The 17,593-nt window shown below is 46.5% G+C and overlaps 1 protein-coding gene across 3 annotated transcripts in view; it reads left to right on the forward strand.

The window, feature by feature from the left end:
- Positions 1-17,593, forward strand: part of LRRC49 (leucine rich repeat containing 49) — a 1,030,711-nt gene that overhangs the window by 737,200 nt on the left and 275,918 nt on the right. For all 3 annotated transcript variants that reach the window (XM_078684608.1, XM_078684609.1, XM_078684610.1), the window contains one exon: positions 3,448-3,596. In XM_078684608.1, coding sequence (XP_078540734.1) covers positions 3,448-3,596 — 149 coding nt within the window. The remainder of the gene's footprint in view (positions 1-3,447; positions 3,597-17,593) is intronic.

A 17,593-nucleotide genomic window follows, 5' to 3' on the forward strand; every position in this document is an offset into this window, starting at 1 on the left:
TCTGGCTTTCACGGACATATGTCTTTCATGAATTATCATCATTTCCTTTCAGCCCAGGTCGGACTGTTAAGCTAAGATGCCAGTGTCCCCCTCCCATGGCCAATATGGCATCAAGGAAAGGGCAAAAATCCTATTTGGGAGCGCTGTTCAAAATGGACTAGCAATAAATAACGATGGCTGAACAGGCTACACTTTATGTGGCAATTCTGGATAACGCTGCAATATTAAAGGCAATGCACCTAAAATAAATGTATTCAATGAAACCATGAAGGATATCTGGCTTAAGCCCATATGCAAGTTTAATCATTTTGAACTTATAATGATCATGATATTTACCTGCACGCACACCAGCTCGCGCTCAATGCAGTCGCTGCTGGACTCGCCAGATACTCTTCAGGAGGTGCTCTCTCAGTGACCAAGCAGCTCTCAACTCCACATCCTCGCGGCTTGCGCACAATGTCTCCCATCATCTCAGTCAATCCTGATGCTGCTTTCATGTTGTTGGTATTAGCAGGGATATTTTAAGGATTTTGGGGGCCTCGGGCCAAACGTATTTTGTGGGCCCCTGTTTGGAACAGATATGGATTTATGATCCAGTTACAGCTCTTTCATGCCCTCTTTGGCGGGGTGAGTGCACAGGCACACTCGTCCAAATTCCAAATGTGTTCACATTTAATATTCAGGGATAGTGATGTGTGTTTTCAATATTGTAACACAGCAGCAGCTCACTAATATTACTGCAAATAATCTCTGTGACACCCTCCCATTTCTCATATGTCAGTTCCTGTTTTAATCTAAAAGAAACTTTTTTATGGATGTTGCATGAAACATAAACACAACATTTCTGTGCAAAATGTCTGCAATGGACTCTCCCACATCTCCCACATTAAAAAAAATTAAAATAAAACTGTATTTAAAACTATGTGTTTAAGAATTATTCAGTCATGAGGGCAAAGCTCTCTGCAGAACAGAGCTGGCTGCAAGGCTGGGACCCTGGGCCAGAGCACACTTTGCCCATGCCTTAAAACTTCTCTGGGGATTAGTAAACACCATGACAGGAGCAGCAATCGTATTGTTTGGAGCAGGCAGAGCCTGGGCGGCTGCGTTTGTGTTGCCTGTGGCTCACTGACAGTGCGGGTTGGGAAGAGCTGAATTTCTCATGTCGAGTTGGCCGTGGCAAACAAAACAATCAAATTGACAGGCTCCCATCCTTTCACTGCGACGGGCAGGGTTGTTGAAAATCATCATGCTTGGACCAGCCCACATATACACCATCCGGCATGGCGGCTTTTCGTGAATTCAATTGAAAATAGCACGACATAAGGAAACACTACTGTAGAATAAAAAATATTGGATGTGATGGCTTGCATCGCACATGGGGGGCAACACCCTTGCGCACCTATGGATGAGACCCCCGCCTGCATTGCATAACGTGAGCTCATTTAACCTTAGATTTGTCTGAGTCAGTGCTTTTATTTCAGACACCACAGCTCCGTAATAGAAAGAGGCCAGCCTTGCTCACTGTTTCCGAGTTGTATGGTCTGTGATATCTCACCTTGATGGCGGCAGTACCCTGGTTGTGTACTTCCTCATATGCCCTCTACTTTCTTCGAAGGAGCTGTTGCATCCTCAGGAAAATGTAAGTACAGTCCACCCATCTTGGGGTCTCTTCCCTCACACCCTCATGAGGCATGCTTTAACATCAAAACCGGTGTCCTACTTGTAAGGCACTTATGCTAGAGCAACCTTCCCTCTGACAGCTGAGGAAGCAGTTGTGGCTTGCTGGTGGCCCATACTAGACTTAGTGCAGAAGTATGGCACGGATTGATGTTACACATGCAATAAAGTGTTGCATGCTCTGTCCAACATTTTTAGAATGCACTGAAGTATGTGCAACTACTACATCAGGCCCTTAATCTAGAGCATAAGTCCCCTTTGGCTCTGATTTGATTATTCTGCAGCGAGGCACGGGCCCTGTACATTCTGGGATTATAAAATTTGCTCTATTGAGTCCTACATGCTGCTAAACCTTTTTTATTGGATTGTCCTTGTTTGCTTGTGGAATCGTACTCTTTCTGATATTAGCATACTTAACTTAACATACAAACCTAGAGTATTGTCAACAATCTCGATAGTTACTGTTTCTGTGGTGCTTCTCATTATTAGTATAAATAAGAGTTTGTTTTTTAAGTCCGGGGTCCCATTGGAGAACGTTTGTAGTTAGAGAGTCTACGATTTTCAAAATCACAGGGTTTACAAGCACAAAACATCTTTGTGCAATAAACATTTTACGGGGTGAAAAAACCTTTTAGACTTGCAAAAATTGTTTCTGTGACCTATTACGAATCGCAAAGAGGAGGGGGTTTAAAGGGCCAGCCCTTTCCTAATTGAGTCGCACTGGAATGTGTTAATGATGTACGACTGCCATTGTGTCGAGGGGCACAGGGTGCGTTAAAGAAATGTTCCCATTGGAGGACTTTGCATGTAGTGAGGGAGGTCTGCTGTCCGTTGCAGGCACCCTTCTCTGTGTTGCAGCATGCCCCTGCCCCATTAGTATTCGTGATACAGGAGATGTTGCAGCCTCCTGCGAATATCGATACTTCAGTGCGACTGATTCGTAGATGAATTCTCGGAAAAAAGTATTTGGCCAGTGGCAACTGGTCAGTCTAAAATTTGGGCCACCATTTGCCACCTGCCCAATGATGTATCATGCCATTGGTGTTTTGGTGGCATGTAATGCCCCTCGCATAGTTTCTCTATTGATGAGACTACATGGGGACCTATTTGTGGATGCTTTTCTAGATACAGGAGATGGGAGGTGGTGACCGGCTAAAACAAAAGCTTATACATTTCTTTACTAAGGAACTCAGCAGTTAGAGCATTCTGGCACGGTTCCTTGGCATTTGATGACATCTCCCTTGGCTTTATGCGGATTTCTTTGTTGTAATTGCTCCTATTGTCTGTGCACGTACTAGTGGGGAGCTGGGAGTTTTCTCCATATGTCTTCAGTAGTGAGTATCGTCCAAAATTCAATTAGCTAAAGTACTGATGCACGTATGTTATAGTCTTTTTTATATCATTGCTGTTGGTTCAGCTAAATGCTGTGGTCCTTGTTTTTATAACATATTAGCGGAGCAGTACAGCGTTTGTGAGAGCATCATGTAATTCTGCATCTGCATCATAATATTGTTATTCCTCATAATGAGGATTATTTGTTTATTAATCACAGTGGGATCCAGGACTCACTCCCTTAATCACTCGTGTATGTACTTTTGATTGTATTTTAATGTTCACCGCCACTGGATTGTCACGTTCAGGGCCTTCTTCCTCGTCCTCAGAAAAGAAGCAGTGCTGTCTGTTCACAGGTTCCCGTGTGTGTCTTTTTACAGGACACGTGTTTGCACTGCAACCTATAGCTGATGCTTAGCCACTGTGATCTGTTTACAGGAAAAGAAGCGGATAGCCATTTGCAACGCTGCTCGGCTGTGGGAGAGACAGCACAACAGAGAGACTGAGAGCAGAGACAGTGACGTCACTTCCCATAAACCCTCACAAATTAATGGGAGCGCAGCGTATGCCAGTCCTGAGGAAAACAGGTCAGTAGTCAGACACGTTTATTTGATTTAATTTTTGGAGCTTGTTAGACCTACATTATCTTACCCTACTGATGTTTTTTTTAAAAGGTTTAAAATATGTACATTCTCCTGTTAAGCAAATGCACTGTTCGCGGTCTTGTACATGATCATAAAGGTGTCAGTTAATTGGATACTATCAGTACTAACAACACACTGCTGTATTCATGGCAAACTCCACTTTCAATCCACCCACATATTGATCTTCCCGGACTACAAAAAATCTATCCAGAAACAATGCAAATCCTTTGATGCTGTGAAGCAGAAACTGGCCGATGTCTCTCCAGTATATGCTGCTATTCCCGGAATGGTACAGTAAACAATGGTCCTAAACCTTATTTATAAATAAGAGGTCAATCAGTAAACCTTTGTTCATTTGGTAAATAATTTTTTGAGCATGCTAAAGGAACAAAAGTCTGCTCATGATACTCAATAAATTATTCAAACAAAAAAGAGAAAACAACAAACCAAATTCTAAAACAACAAGCAATTTATTTTCATGGCAAGTGGTGAAGCAAAAACACTCTACAATAGGTATTACGTTTGTACGGGTTGCTCCAAAGGGAACGTGCAAAAGGAAGACGCGTTGCTTAAACGTCCTCGAGGCATACGCGCTTGCACTCTTCAGCAAGACGCTGTGCTGATGAGACGCTGACTTCCTGCGGCTTAAGCTTTGGAATGGATTCCCAGCCCTGATGAGGAGCGTCCCAACTCGTCAGACCTACCTCCCCCGCACAGATTGATCACTCTGGCACATCGGAAGATGTCGCATCAGTGATAATTTACCCGATGTTGACAACACGACTACAGGCCCTTCCCTAAGAAATTGGATTCGACGCTGCACGCAAATCTCTAAGGGGGTAATCTGAAGCCCTGTCACCCCTTCTGGGTTGCCCCAGTCTGTCCTGATGAAGACCCGCACGGCCAAGGTCTAACTTACCCACACGGCCCTAAGACGGGTCGAAACGTAAACGCCCCTTTAAATATACGGCCTGGACCCCTATCCTCCATGCCCAACGTGCCACATAGGAATGTATATCCCGATATAGAGAATTGTGTTTAGACACTGCGTAAACTGCAAATGTGGCCAGGCCAAAAAGGACGGTGATTCACAACCAGTCCTCTTTTTAGAACTGTATCATTTTCTTGATGTCACCACCTTAAATAGTTTTCCTTTTCCTCCCCACTTCACACTAGAGCACTCTTCCTTTTACACGTTCCCTTTAGAGAAACCTGTACAAACGTAATACCTATTGTAGAGTGTTTTTGCTTCACCACTTGCCATGAAAATAAATTGCTTGTGGTTTTAGAATTTGGTTTGTTGCTTTCTCTTTTTTGTTTGAATAATTTATTGAGTATCATGAGCAGACTTTTGTTCCTTTAGCATGCTCAAAAAATGATTTACCAAATGAACAAAGGATTAGTGATTGATCTCTTATTTATAAATACGGTTTAGGACCATTGTTTTCTGTACCCAGGACCAATTGGGTAACCCCATTTCTGTAATGGCTATTCTCGGAATGGCTGACAGGCACCATAGGTCTCCCTCCCACTTTTTCAATACCCCGGAGGAGGCATGGGAGTGGGTGACTGAGCAGCACATCCTTAGACGCTATTAACCCCCAGATCATACCACTGAGGTGAGCTGAGCCCTGCCAGTCCCAGCCGCTACCTGTTCCCAGAAGCGTCGACGCCCTAAAACTACAGAAAGACTAGGAAGGCGTAAACGCTTCCCTGAGTCCTTGGACAAGGAGCCTGGACGTTCCCAAACTGCTGACGAGCTGCTACCCTCCCCCGCCGGGCCGTGTTCTGACTACTGAGAAGTAGGTCCATGCATAGGAGGAGGTCCACTCCAATTCCGCGTTATGTTTACCTTACCTTGTTGAAAGAAGTTGGGCGACAGATGCTTCGGCGGTGAAAATGGGGCGTGGGTAGTTGTTGGGGTGTGTTTCTGGGTTTTTGTTCTATATGTTTTGTTTATTTTTGTGAAGATTGCGCCCATGTATGTCCTGCACTCCAACTCTTGCGGCGGCCTCAGTCGCCATCTTCTGACCCCCCATGCTTACCTCATAGCTGAATTTAGTCTTCTTTCATGGAATGTCAATGGTCTCCTAGATCGTATTAAATGTACATGGGTCCTCAAATTACCTAGGCGCTACCAACCGGGTGTCTCGCTGTTACGGGAAACTCATCTCTTGGGTACTCTATGCCCCTTTCTGCGCAGGTTGGGGTTTGACTATGCTTATCACTCAGGTTTTAGAAGGGGTTCCAGAGGAATAGCGATACTACTCCATAAACATTTCCCTTTGGTTATTGCCGAAGTCATCCATGACTCTCAGTGCTAATACCCTGGGTAGTCGAGACACTAGAGGGAAAACCCTACATTATTATTAGCATTTATATACCCACTTCTGCACAAGCAAACATTCAGGGAATTTACAGTGATTGCTGGACTGCCATGTGGGGTACTTCTCATCAGGAATGAGTTTAATGCTGCCCCAGTCCCGGATATGGATGCACCGGTCCGCCCTCACAGCTGCCTAGACCTATCCAAGACCTTTGTGTCTTGGATGGACTCCTTGGGATTATGGGACATTTGTTGGGTGTGGCATCTTAGAGTACGGACACACACTCACACTTCTGCCTCTACGAAAGCCCTATCACGGATTGACCACATACCTCTCCCGACCACAGATTTACCCTCCATCTCAGCTACTAGTGTACTGCCCTTGGGCATCTCTAACTACTCTCCCAATTGCTTGGACTCTGGGTTCCACTTAAGCGTAGAAGACCCATGCGGGCGTCTTAAGGCCTGGCACCTCACGGATGACAGCTTTCTCAGCCACCTGTTGAAAGAACTGCGTTCCTTTTTTTAAATCAACGATAGGACAGTCCAGAAGGCGGGTACCCTTTGGGCGGCAAGCACGGCCACACTCTGGGGTTGGCCAACACATACCTTAAACATGCAGACAGTGACAGACAGCCATAAAACAAAGCTCGAATCCCGCATACTCCGCCTGGAGCCGACGGTGACTTCCAACGTGACTGAGTCCCTGGGCTGACAATAAGAAATAGACTGAACTTCTTTGCGTCAGCTTGCTTTTCATGAAGCCCATCAATGCTTGCGGGCATCCATTCAAACTATTTATGAATTCGGCAATAAGAGTACTGCACTCTTATATATAGAGTAGCTATCAGAGACACTGGTTCCCAGTGCATTCCCTCAATTGACGATTCAAGCAGATCCTCGTTTAACACCACAGAGGCACTTGCGAGTGTGTATGCTGATTACTATGAAGGGCTTTATGCCCAGCTGCCGAGGCCTCCCCGCAAGATCGCCCAACCTCTCTTGCCTGATGTTCTCCTCTCCCATCTCACTCAAATCCAGCGGGCAACTCTGGACTGTCCTATTACTGAGGAGGAGGTCCTCGCTGCAATTCAGCACCTGAAACCCAGGACGACTCCAGGATGGTTTTCCCCTTAAATACAACTCCAAGCTTTGTGATATTGTCACCCCACATCTACTTCGGCAACATAATGAGGCGGGGACAATGGTTCCTTTTCTTCAGATCTGGACCTTGCCACAATCGTGGTCATTCCCAAGATGGATCATACAACGACCAGCTTTACCTCATATCGTCTTATCTCCCTAATCAATACTAACCAAGATCTTGGCAAACAGACTGCAACCAGTACTTAACACTCTGTTCCACCCAATGATCAATGTGGCTTTATGCCTAACCATAGCTTGAGACTTTGCCTTTGTCGCGTCCAAACAGACGTGGCTAATCTCCATGACAATGGGTGAGTAGTAGCTATGCTGTTCATGGACTACGAACAAGCCTTTGATGCTGTGGACTGATTCAGTGCTGTGGACTGATTTGAGGCTGCAGTGCTTGTGTTTTTGTGCCATGTTTCATAAATTAGTTGGCCTCCTCTACTTGAGGCCCTTGGCGCATGTTCTCATCAAGAATATGCTATCCTGTAAGTTTCCAGTTATACACAGGACTAGGCAGGGTTGCCCTCTCTTTCCCCGATCCTCTTCCCGCTGGCTATAGAATCCCGCCAGTATCTTTCATGATGCTCAGCTGCGAGGATGGCGATTGAGTGAGACGTTGGGGGACAGAATCAATCAATCAATCAATCAATCACTGCATATAGAGCACACTACTCACCCGTGAGGGTCTCAAGGCACTGGGGGGGAGGAGTGCTGCTACTGCTCGAACAGACTGGTGTGGAGGAGTCTCCTGAAGGTCAGCAGGTCCTGGGTTTGCCGCAGGTGGATGGGGAGGGCGTTCCATGTCTTGACGGCGAGGTAGGAGAATGATCTGCTGCCAGCTGTCGCTCATTGGATGCGGGGGACCGTGGCAAGGGCAAGCTCAGCGGCATGCAGCTGGCGGTTCGGGGTGTAGAAGGTGAGTCGCTCGTTGAGGTATGCTGGTCTGGTTTTGTGGAGTGCTTTGTGAGCATGGGTGAGGAGCTTGAAGGTGATCCTCTTGGTGACAGAACCACTCTATAAGCAAATGATGTCCTTCTTTTTCTCACTTACCCTCCGGCATCAGCCCCAAAGGCACTAGAAATCCTGCGACTCTTGAGGATGCCTCGGAGCTTTGGGTGAACCGGGGTAAATCACTCTTACAGTGTAACTGGCAGTCTGGCATATCGATCCGTTGTCTCTGCATCAAGTACTTAGGGGTTCTTAGTGCCGGAACTCACGCGGCGTCTTAATCTTACTCCCCTTCTCTAGGCGAGTAAAGCTAACCTCACTACCTGGCCCACCCTTTCTCTTCATATTCTGTGCCAGGTCACACTTATTAAAATGATAATACTCCCATGCTTCCTATGCTCCCTGCAATACTACCCTCCACAAGATTCTGCTAAGACTTCAACCCTTCCTTTTGGAGGGGTCAACCCCCACCTATCACCCTTGCTAAATGTCACTGCTTTGTTTACGATGCTGGCCTGGGAGTGTTGGATATCAGTCTGTATTTCTAGGCATCCCAGTTCCTGGTTATTAATGATTGTTTGATGTAGGTTGGAGTGACCAGGCTTACCAATTCAAATTGGTTCGCCTCGGTCTGGATGGAGTGATTCAGTATCTCTATGGCAGACCTTATTCCCTCCATCCTTCTGAGGTGATTGGAATGCTTTTCCTGGTGTGGCAGGCAGCCAAGTTTCCTTAGCTGGTACAAGAAATTGACCAAGCAAACCCGCTGTTGGAAGGGGCTGCTGGAGGGGGCGCCGGTTAGAACACATGGCATGACTGGAGGGATTTCGACACTGGGACCTGATTGGAGTCATTTTACTGGGGGACGTGTAGCATAGTTCTCACATGCACTCCTTTACGACCTACAGAATCACTTGAAATTTTCCCACACCCAGTTTCACAAGTACCTGAGATACACGCTTGGACATTATCAGACACATTTAACTGAACTGCCTACATTTAGTCCCTAGAGGTTAGGTTATTGAGGAACAACTTGGGTCGAAAGAAGGATTTTCCAGCTTTATCTCTCCCTGGTTTGTAATGCCCGAGATGTTTGATCAGCTCTGGTGGAGTGGGAGAGGTGGGTTGGAGACCTAGAGAATGTGGATTGGTGGGAGGCATGCATACCCCCTCTCCCCCCCCCCCCCCCTTTTACCGGGAACATGTAATTTCCGCACTGCTCAGATTAGTTTAACTACACTATCTGCACCTCACCTAAATGAAACCCCAAAGACTCTGGCATGCAGGCCTTCTCCCCAAAGTTAACTGCACCTGATGTCTCTCCCCTGGGGCAGATTTCTCCATATGGTGTGGCAGTCTCCTGTAATCTTCTGATATTGGAGTCAGAATGGTCGATCCTTCTCTAGAAACTTGGAAAAGCCCGTCATGCTGACACCGAAATTAGCCTTCCTCGGTCTTTTGGATGAATTTCGGAGTGTGAAGGGTGTTAGAATACTGGTTTGTCTGGCAACGCTTGTGGCCAAAAGAGACATATTGGAGCTGCCACGAACCCCTAGTCTGGCACTGTGGAGATCTGGCATGGACTGGTGTGCCAAACAGGTAGAGCCGATTAATATCGCTAGATGCTGTCCTCGAAAATTCCACAAGATGTGGAGTAAGTGGTAGGGGTATTATCGTTTGTCTTCTATGCCAGAGATTGTGCCCGTAGGTTCTCCAGTTCCTTTGTAATTGCTGGAGATTCGCGGCGGGTGGCATAGTGTGGCTTTGATTGGGAAACTTTCTTTTATTCTGTTGTATCTTATCTTCATAATCAATAAAAAAAGTTTGTAAAAAAAATCCCTTTAATAAATACCATAAGGGGTCGCTCTTTGGAAGAGACCCTATGTACCTTCGCTTTCTAGAGAGCGAATCAATATGATTTATTAAACCCTTTTAACGATTCGGTCACATTACAAAATCGCCAAATGACAGACCATAGCATGGCATACCGCAATCCAAATGCCTGGTAGTATCTTTCATAATTTGGAACGTTTGCCCCAATTAAGTCACTAGGATAATCCCCATCCACTATGATGAACGGAGAAAGCAAAAGAAATGAATGAATTAGTTTTCCCCAATTAATGCTATTCATTTCTTTTGCTTTCGCCGTTCATCATCGCGGATAGGGGTTATCCTAGTGACTTTTGTAGGTTATTGAGAAGATGGTCTTGTATTTCCACTCTACTTCTGTATAATACCACTGCATATGCGAATATGTAGTTAAAGTGCATTTTATGATCTGTGTTGTCATTTGTTAAATGTCAAGAAATGTCCTTAGGGTGATGCGGTTAATCAAACTGTTAAAGAATCTGAATTTTTATTAGATAGCCTTTGTCTATTTTTATCAAATTTCTGGTGGCAGAATCTACTGAGTGCTTGTTTCATTCTTGTAATGTAAATTTGTTGCCTTAAAGGGAGTTATAATTGTCATAGATAACAATTCTTCTAGTTCCATAATTTGAAGCGAACGTACAGTCTGGCCAACTCTGCCGATTGCAGTGCTGCTATCAAAGTTGCATTTGTGGCCTATATAAGTAAAGGTTAGTAATTACTTTTCACCCTAAAAGTGAAAGTATTTTATACGGTGGTGGGATATCCAGGGGGTGCTCACGATACAAGAATTTGGAAAAACATACACCAAAGTGGAAAGAGCGGTATACACAATGCTGTAGTAGCACAGAATGTAAAACAGTGGTAGTACAGGGTGCAATCTCTCCTTGCACACAGAACACGTAAGGCACCCGTATCAGCAGTGCATGCTCTCTTCCCACATGCAAAACAAGCTCTCCTTGCTGTAGACTTTCTCTTTCTGTTATTTTCTCTCTCTTTCTCTTTCCCATCACCGATGTACCACGTGTTGGAAAAGTGCATTCTTCCCTCTAACACATAGAACAGGTATTATAAATGCATCAGAAATTCATCCTTCACTTCTTCACACAGAACAGGTATTTAAAAGGCAGGATTTCCTTTGCACACTCGGAACAGTCATCACCTAAGCATCAGGAATGCAAGAGTTCCTAATGCACACAGAAAAATTACCATAAGAGCATTAGAAATGCAAGCTGCCCTCGCTCACACCAAACTGATATAATCATGCCGACAACTGTGCGAGCTACCTAAAGACACATAGAAAACATGCTCCCTATGAACACCTAGAATGCAGGCTTCCCTCACACATATTGAGTAGGTACCATAAGGATGTTGTTAGAAATGATGATTTCTGGTTGGCTAAGGCTTGCGCCAAAGCCAGGCAGAAACCACCACTCTAGTCAGGGCAAGGGAATTATGCGCTGGCCCTCTTGGTAGCTTGGCACAAGCAGTTAGGCTTATCCCAGAGGCCATGTGTAAAGTGTTTGCGCACGCACACAACAACAACATACCAGGCAAACAACAAAAGGAACTCCACACATTATGCAATCATCTCATAAGTCTAAACGCATTAGACCCTAACCTCCTAAGCATAACTCACATTAGGGGTAAAACTCACAGTAGGAAATAACCTCACCAGCATAATCACATTATGCAAATAACCTCATACATAAACCACAGTTAGAGGCATAAAACAGGGTGCGTAAATCATAGTACCTGAATCACATTTCCTAGCACCACATATATCACATTAGGGCCTGGCGCCCTACAAACCTCACAGTCCTCAACTGGCTTTCTCAAAGGGGCTCAAATGCCCTATGTCCCAAAGTCAGGGCGGCTGCCAATGCAGCAGAACCCCCATGCGCCTTTGCGCTGTGGCTTAGGAGTGCATCTCACTCCTATCTCTCTTTAAAAATGCCTCCAAAGAACTGTTGGCCTAAACGTTGCAGCTAGCACTAATTGCTGCGCAGCTTGAACAGAGAAGGCCTGGCACAACTGTACCTCCTACGTCCCACTCAGGGACTTCCAAAATGCAGGCCATTGTTGCAGCCACTCGGGCTGGTGCGGCGTAGCTGCAAATCATGTAAAGGGGCCCTGGCGCATCTGTGCCCCTTCAGCCCCACTGGGCCTCTTTAAAGAAAATTAGCCCTCCTCGTTGCAGTTGCCCACTGTCAAACGGGGCAAATGAAAAAACATGGGTACTGGCCCCTCTGGGCCTGCTAACAACACTGCGGCCACGGAGAACGGGCATGGACAATATGCATGATGCGCCCGGCCCACCTCCATCAGGGACTCTTGGAAAGATTTGCCCCCATCGTTGTAGCGGCCCGCTGCCAGACGGGGCCGCTCAGAGTCGCACCGGTGCTGTGCCTCGACGGCACCACCAGAGCGGAGAAAACCCCCTCGGTGTGACTCTGGGCTGCTCTCTCGCTGCAGGACTCTGCTCTTCACCCGGGCCCCCTGCTAAGACCCTGGACCTCTCGTCACGCTGGCCGCAGCTTCTCCTGCACGGAGTGCTTCCCTTCACTCCCGAAAGCCCCGCGCTGCCATCGACGGCCTCGACCGCCTCTCCAGTTTACCTGGGCCCCCTCCTGAGACCCAGGACTTTATTTTGGAGCTCTTGGAGGCGGGGTAGACTCCCGTCCTCCCTTCCCGCACTTTCTTTTTCCGGTCGCTGCTCCGCCCAGAGTCAGGCAACCCGCCTGGCTTCCGGGTCGTGCTGCGGCTGCCGGCTCCCTCTCCTTGTAGCGGCAATGAGGGGTAGTGTAGGCTCCCTCGCAATTTAAAATATAAAGCTGGGTGGGCTCCCCCTAATTATTAGAAGCAAAATGCGGGGTGGGCACCCGCTCGGTGCACCAACATGCGAGGTGGGCACCCGCTTCAGCCAGTATCACTGGGGACTGCCTCATGCAGATTCCCTCTAAATGGACGGGCAGTTCCGCACTGCGCAGTTCACACTCTCCCCTTCCCTGGGGAATAATTAAAATAAAGTGTTCACAAGGCGCTAGAAGCAGACAAAGCCCTGAAGGTCCTTAGAGATGATGGGGCAATGCAGGGCCCAGGGAGGCAAGCCCTCATGGCAGTTCCCCCTGGGCCCCAGCAGCAGCACGACCCAGCAGGATTCAGGAACAAGAACAGAACCATTTCATGGGGTCACAGCTTATACTACCAAATCTTTTGTCTGAAGTGCAGGGCATGGGGGAACCAGATGCAACTGGTTCAAGGGTTAATTGGAGCACTTTGTTTTGAAAGCTCCTCTTCCCCTTTGTCAGGTGGGTGCTCGTCATCAGACACACCACAGGGGGGCGTAGCCAGCATTCACTAGGGCAGGCACCATCCTATTCAGGGCCCAGGGACTTCTCCTCCCACTACTCAAAATGTAGATGTCCCATTCAGCCTAGCGCTGACTCACTCTGCCCCTCCTGGAGCCACACACACCTCCCAGCCCCTGTTACTCACAAGCCAGACATGTAATTCACAACAGGCAGACAGACACATAGCGCACAGAAATGCCAACTTCTAAAAGTGGTATTTCTCCCTTAGTCATAATATATGCGCACACCATTGCTCAGCATTTATTCTCACCATTTCATACATACTAGACTTGACCACACTGCTCCTCTCATAACAGGAATTACCACTGACACACCTTATGCATTCCTATGGTAGGGCAGGCCAACCTTACTAATGTAACACAGAGTGCGCACACACTTTACACTGGATCACAGTGCTAAAGTGCTCAGAGGCCTAAAATCACCAACACCAGGTTATAGAAAAAGGCTAGGAGAATGCAAAAAGTTTCGGGGTGAACCTGCCAAAAGGTCCAAGTCCAACAGATGTCAACAGTGAACAAGATTTCACATTGGCATCTGAGTGAAAACGTTCTTTGCGCACAAATAACAGAGCCAAAGATAACAGCAACAGTGCAAGCTATCCACAGGGAACAGATGCTATGTTGACATCAGAGGTCAGACTGATTTGCATATAGCCATGTCTGAACTGGGGTGGCAGAGTGGGCTAAAGAACGGTGATGGATCAAACCCAGATCTTTCGACTGGGTGTGAGTGTTTGATTGGTTCAGATGCTCCGTCCATCACCACCCCCTTTTGTACCATGTAGACATCAGAAGCACAAGCTTCCCCATGTCACCAGAGCAAGACATCAACAGTGCAAGCTTGCCTTACGCAACATAGGCGAGGGACATGCAGAAACAGTACAGATAGTTAGAGCACAGGCATTAGCCCAGTAGAGAAATGTTCCTTTGTGCTCTGAACAGGCTTTCGATTTTGCTGCGGCAGTGCAGACTTTCGCTGCTGAGAAAAAAAGCATTGGCAAGGCCAGTAGGTCTGGCATCGTTCAACAGCTTTTTTGCAATATTTGTTTTGTTTTGCCATGGCTTTTGCAAACCTTTATAGTTTGGAAAGCTGCCAGGACTTTCTCAATCTAAAAAAAGCTCATTGACTAAAGATGCTTACAGTGACTTATAATGAAGTCAGACACTGGCTGAACTTGGGTGACTCGTTACCAAAGACAACCACAGATAAATAAATGAAGTGAAGTCGTAAACCCCTTTAAGTAATTACCTCATGCACATCATTTTAGTAAAATTGAAAGGTATTGGCTAAAACAGACCTAAAAAAGCCAATCGTTGTGGCATTAACTGTCCGCCTCTTGCCTTTGAAAAAGAAAGAATTAAGAAAAGAGAGCAGTAAAGAAAGAAAACGAAACAAGAAAAGAAGGAAGGCAAGGAAGAAGGAGAGAAGAAAGAAGGAAAGAAAGAACGCAAGATTGAAATAAGGAAAGAAAGTAGGGAAGAACAAAAGCAGGATAGAAAGTCGAGCAGAAAGAAGGAAAGAAAGAAGAAGAATAGAAAGACAGAAAGCAAAAAAGGAATGAAATCAAAGACAGTGAGAAGGAATTAAAACAGGAAGAAAAGAGGAAAAAAGTGAGAGAAGGGTAGAAAAAAGAAAGCAAGAAAAAAGGAAAGCGAAAGAAAGACGAGCAAGAAGGAAGAAAAAGAGGGAAAGAAAGAAGGAAGGAAGGAAAGCAAAGGGGAAATAAAGCAGGGAAAAAGGAATGAAAGATAAAGAAAGTAAGAAACAAGGTATGAAAGAAAAAAGGAAAGGAAGCAAGAAGGAATGAAAGAATAAAAGAAGAAAGAAGGAATGAAAGAAAAAAGAAAACCAAGAAAGAAGGAATCAAACAATGAAAGAAAAAAAAGAAGAAATGAAGGATGAAGGAAAGCAAGACAGGTGGAAAGAAGAAAAAGGAAATAAAATAAAAAGGAAGTACTGAAAATAAGAATGAAAGAAAAATTGAATGAAGGAATGATAGAAGGAAAGAAAGAAAGTAGGAAGGAACACATGAAAGAAAAAAGTGAAGGAAGGAATGAAATAGAGAAAGCAAGAAAGAAGAAAATAAGGAAACCAAGAAAGATGGGAGAAGGAAAGAAAGGAAAGAATGCAATAAAAAAAGTTTTACAATTGCTGCAAATTAAACACAATAAAGGCTGGTGTCATTCCTGGGCAAAGTTTATTAAAGTACCATTGGTGAAATTGAGTCCAGAATAAATGTGTTCTGAAGATTTGTCCACTTATGAATTCACGTGTATAATATTTAAGCTTTCGAATACTTAATACAGAACATTTTGAAATGGATACAATTTGTTATGCGATGAAATACCAACAGTCAAACAGTAAACAAAGGATACTCTAAATGGAATTTACAACAGCATTGGCAAGAGACAGGAACTGATAAAGCGTGGAATGTGGGCAATGTTTGCGTCTGGTATGAAGCTTCCTGCTGTCAAACCAGACTCTAAACACAAAGGCGACATCAAAGTAATAAATAAAACAAATTGACACAGAAAGGACCTAGCTTCTGTGTGGATATGCTCCTTGTAAAATATCAAAATGCTTTCACCCCAGCAGCTAACTCATAGCAACATAGAAATAAACTGACACCGTGCCTTTAAGGCACTCCTGACCCCCAGCTTCCCATCATGCCTCAGGGGTGGCAGTTGAATCAGTTGTTCTTTTCGGCTCCTTCTGGAAGGATCCTGGCAACCCAGCTCCACTTCCTTCTGATTTTATCAGAAATTCTCTTCACTTTTTCTCAACTTTTATACCTTACTTCGACGCTTTTCATCTTTTGAAGTAAGGGTCTGTCTTTTTTAGACAGTTTTTGGCTTTTTAATCACCTTAAAATGCCATCTCTTTTTGACTCCTGCCCTTCTTGTGGCAAAAAGAAGGCCAAGACGGACTCGCATGAGGTCTGTATTCTTTGCCCCCCTGAGGATCATGATCCCAATACCTGTCCTCACTGTCAGACTCTGTCCAGGAGAACCCTGGAGGACAGGGAGAGAATTCACCTTTATGGCCTGGCAGATAAATCAGCTAGAGGAAGGTCTCCGGTAAGGAAGGGCTCCAAGAGGTCCAGAACTCCATCTAGAAGCAAGACCTCACGTCCTTCTACTTCAGCGTCAGGCTCGGCGCTGACAAAAGATCTACCGGTGGGTCATTTAACCAAGAAAAGACCCTGGACAGCGGGCTCGCCGTCAAGGAAGAAGACTCATTCAGGTACGTCGTCGAAGATTCGTGATCCTCCGCCGTCGTCAATTCAGCGACGATCGGTGTCGAGGAGCATCACCCCTCCGCCGTCGTCAACTCGGTGGCGATCGGCGTCGAGGACCATCACCCCTCCGCCGCCGTCAACCCGGGGACAGTCGGCGTCGAGGACCATCACCCCTCCGCCGTCGTCAACCCAGCGACGATCGGCGTCAGGGATAGGGAGCCTCCGCCGTCGTCGACAGGACGTTCGGCGTCGAGAGCAGGGTCGCCTCCGCCATCGCAGGTTCCGCGATCGACGTCGCGGGCCAAGACCCCTCCGCCGTCGTCAACTCGGCGCCGATCGGCGTAGAGGATGAGATCTCCGTCGTCGTCTCGAAGGCGTTCGGCGTTAAGGGTGCAAAATACCCCTCCACTAGTATCTCGCAGACCTACGACGTCGAGATTGGACACTGCTTCGCCGTCGTCTCGACGACGTTCGGCGTCGAGAGAGAGAAGTCCTCCACCATCGGCTTCACACCGCCGTTCGACGTCGAGGCATCAGCACCCTTCATGGCAGAGGTCGCCGTCGAGCAGATGATCGACATCGACAAGACGGTCGTTGTGGAGAAGACGAGAGATTCATGCAGCGTCTTCCCCGATGCCGAGAAGTCGAGAGAGATCGACGTCTAGAAGGCGTGCTGGTTCCCCATCGAGACCCGCCTCAATAAGGTCTAGAGAGGGATTGGTGGTCCTGGTGACAGAGTCAGCCTCACGCCATTTGTCCTCTTACTCATCCCGGCGGGCTTCTTCAAGATCAGCCTCCCCGGGAGCTAGACATGTCAGCAAGTCCCCTTTGAGGCAAAAGGTGGCTCCTTCTGCTGTTCGTTTGTCCCCAAGATGGCAACTGCCTTTACACCACTGGCAGGACTCAGGGGCAACAAGGAGAATGCGGGAATATGCCAGCTCTGTTCACAGATCTCCCCTTCAACAGATGGTGGAAGAAGCGGACAGACAGAGCTCTCCCAGGCGCAGAGCCCATATGGGGCGGTCTCCTGAGG

Source organism: Lissotriton helveticus, chromosome 3_2 (genome assembly GCF_964261635.1).
Source record: "Lissotriton helveticus chromosome 3_2, aLisHel1.1, whole genome shotgun sequence".
NCBI classification, from domain to species: domain Eukaryota; kingdom Metazoa; phylum Chordata; class Amphibia; order Caudata; family Salamandridae; genus Lissotriton; species Lissotriton helveticus.